Below are 2,984 nucleotides of genomic sequence, written 5' to 3'. Positions count from 1 at the left end.
AAACCCGGCCCTCAGCTGGGTGCCTGAAAGCACCGGATCCCATACCGAACTCCGAAGTTAAACAGGCGGGTCCCCGTGTCAAAGCGGGGTGGGTAGGGCCCACATTTTTTTCAGTTTTGATAATTTTGCAGGTAAAATGAATCCGGCTCTAAGAGGTATTTTAACTGCCGGTTGCACGGGGGTGATTCACGTCAAAAGCTTAGTGCCACACGGCCGCACTGCCCGTAAGGCGCCGTAAGGCCGGCCCAAAATATTCAAATTGTATTTTTCTATTTTGTCGACGAGACCCTCTCGAGTTTCCATGTCTTGTGTGAACCAGGTGGCGACCAGCCCACCGACATGAGGAACCTGGTGCGCGCGCTGCCCGACTTCAAGCGGCTGCACGGCGGCCACGTGATGGGCCGCACGCCGCGCCTCAACGTCTTCAAGCAGAGCTCCATGAACGAGGAGCTCATGTCGACGGAGCGGCTGCGCGAGAAGGAGCGCGTCCGCCAGAACATCCAGAAGCAGGCCTCGCTCAACGAGGAGCTCATGTACCGCCACCGACCCGGGGCCGGCGCACCCGGCACCCTCGACTCGCTCAGGTGAGAGCATTGTGTGCCACTCTCGCACAATATTGAAAAACAACTGGGCTGTTTTTTGCAAGGAATACTTACTAGAAGGGGAAGCCTTAGTTTTACAATTTTAACGTTTGTATTAAAGATCACTGTTTCACATATTGTATTTCCCCTCCCTACAGGGACACGCTTTTCTCCGCCTCCACTGCGAAACGATTCCAGTTGCTCAAAATCGGACTGACCAGTAAGCTCAAGAGTTCCACGACCAACATTGAGAAGGTGGCCGGGACATCGCTCAAGAACGGCTTCGTACGCATGCTCCAAGGCTGGAAGCAGGCAGGGGAGGCGTCGCCCATGACTGTGAGTCCCGTTTTCTTTACCAAAGTTCAAAAATTGGGAAAGTTAAGTTTAAGCCTGGTTCGATTAAGTTCCTAGCCGTGTTGTGAACTCGAGTGCCGGTTTTGCAGTCACCAGCGCCCAGCAGACAGGCGAGCTGCACAACCCCCAGTGTCAGCGGCTCGCTCACGCCCTCCACGCCGCCGCCGGACATGAGCGGCTTCAAGAGGCCCTCCAGCGGCAGCATCAACGGCGCCGACGACATGAGGGCCAGGAGCTCGTCGGGCGGGTCGGAGGGCGGCCGCAGGCACTCGAGGGAGGACGGCTCCGATTCGTCCAAGGACTCGAGGTAGGAGCGGCGGTGAACTTGGTGCTCGTAAATCTTTTCGGGAGTTTGAACCTTACGACGATCTCCTCGACTGCAGTCTGCAGAGCGACACCAGCGTGGACTCGGAGGACAGCTTCGCGTCGGTCATCTTCATCCCCAAGGCGGACCAGTACATGGGGCAGGACGCCCTGGGGCCCAAGACGCCGTCGCCCACGCTGTGCACGTCGGCGCCGGCTTCGCCGCAGCTGCCGCAGCCCACCTCGCCCAAGGTGCTGCTCTACTCCGGGCAGCACTCGCCCTCACCGCCGCAGCTGCCCAGCTCGCCCCGCCTGGGGCCCATGGGGCCGCTCAGCCCTCTGCCGCTCAACGTGCCCCTGGGCGCCGTGCCCAGCGTGCCCTTGGTCCCCGTGCTACCGCCCGCCAGCTCGCGCGCCAAGGACCACGAAGGGCGCCTGCAGCAGATCAAAGAGATGCTCATGTCCCGTCAGAAGACTGGTGGTGAGTAGAGAACTGACTGATATTGAGTCGGTCGGTGTGGTGACCTCCTGACCTGAACTGGCCCCTCCGTTGCAGGTGCGGGCCGCGGCATGTTCCCGCTGGTGCGCCGTTCGTCGGGCAGCATTCCCCGGCCCGCCCCGCCGCGTGCCGCGCCGCGCCTGCTCTCCCTGGAGCTGTTCAACCCCGAGACCGACGACGTGGACTCGGACTCGAGCGGCGTGTCCTCGCCCGACAGCGTGGACAGCGTCATCAGCGTGGCCAACAACAACCGGAGCTCGGCGGGGTCCTCGGACGGAAGCGGCAAGCTAGCGACCACCCTCGTCCCGGACACGGCCGCCGCCGACCCCGAGGACTGCGGCCGGTCCGTGTCCAGGACGCCGTCGCCCGCCCCCGAGCGAATGCTGGAGCCGCCCCCGGTGCCGCCGCGCAGTCAGTCCCCGCTGGAGACGCGGGCGGCGACCTTGGGGCCCGCCGGCGCGCGGCTCCAGTCGAACCTCTCCATGTCCACGCCCGGCTCTCTCAGTCTCCTCGAGGCGGCCGCGGATGTCGCCAACACGCTGGAGGATGCTGTGGAAGCCGTAATACAGGCCAGCCCCAGAGCCAAAAGGAGGCAAGTCAACCTGGACTCCGCCGATCTGAGGGTAGCGCTTGAGAACGACCTGGCCAGGTAAGAGCCGACATGCTGACGCGCTGGAGGAACAGGACAGTTGGAACTACTGGTTTTGACAGCCGACACCAACGCAATCTGCGCCATCTTCTATTGCAGGTCGAGCTGGAGTCTTCAGTTAAGTCCGGACAACTCACCCAATCCAACGAATAGGACCAAATCCAGGATGAAGGAGTCGGTGAGCAGGTTCTCGCTTCCGGGCAGTCTAGCGGCGGCCAGAGGGCAGGAGAACAACGTCTTCAAATTCCCTCAGACCACCAACATTGGCAAGGTACATATTGCGATGCGGGGCCAGTTCCTGTTAAAATACCACCAACTTAAATTTTACAATTTACCATTGTTTTATTGCGCCTCGTGCAATTCGACCACTTCTTAATGTTGCCCTTTCTTCCTGCGCCAACAGTCGGACAGCCTGCGGTCCTGCCGGCGCGCGGACTCTGCGGGCCGGCTGCACGAGGGTCGCGAGGGCGTCGACTACTCGAGCTTGGGGGCCATCCCCAGGCGCACGGACCCGGAGCAGCCCTTCACCACCAGGATCACCGAGCCCGAGTCAGACCCTCTCTCCCTCACCGCCATACCAGAAACACCGGATCCCTTC

General features: G+C 61.5%; 1 protein-coding gene across 1 annotated transcript in view; it reads left to right on the top strand.

Annotated features, from left to right (window-relative positions):
- The window catches only part of LOC113204200 (PHD finger protein rhinoceros), a gene marked incomplete at its 3' end in the record, with an annotated part of 23,084 nt that extends 20,100 nt beyond the window's left edge, over positions 1 to 2,984 (top strand). Inside the window, exons 5-11 of the mRNA XM_052267640.1 lie at positions 320 to 584; positions 740 to 917; positions 1,025 to 1,242; positions 1,319 to 1,719; positions 1,795 to 2,386; positions 2,486 to 2,657; positions 2,790 to 2,984. Of these exons, the coding sequence (XP_052123600.1) occupies positions 320 to 584; positions 740 to 917; positions 1,025 to 1,242; positions 1,319 to 1,719; positions 1,795 to 2,386; positions 2,486 to 2,657; positions 2,790 to 2,984 (2,021 nt within the window). The remainder of the gene's footprint in view (positions 1 to 319; positions 585 to 739; positions 918 to 1,024; positions 1,243 to 1,318; positions 1,720 to 1,794; positions 2,387 to 2,485; positions 2,658 to 2,789) is intronic.

Source organism: Frankliniella occidentalis, unplaced genomic scaffold (genome assembly GCF_000697945.3).
Source record: "Frankliniella occidentalis isolate FOCC.00 unplaced genomic scaffold, Focc_3.1 Scaffold4, whole genome shotgun sequence".
In the NCBI taxonomy this organism is placed as follows: Eukaryota; Metazoa; Arthropoda; class Insecta; order Thysanoptera; family Thripidae; genus Frankliniella; species Frankliniella occidentalis.
Note: the sequence above shows the minus strand (reverse complement) of the source record. Positions and strands in the feature narration are given on the sequence as shown.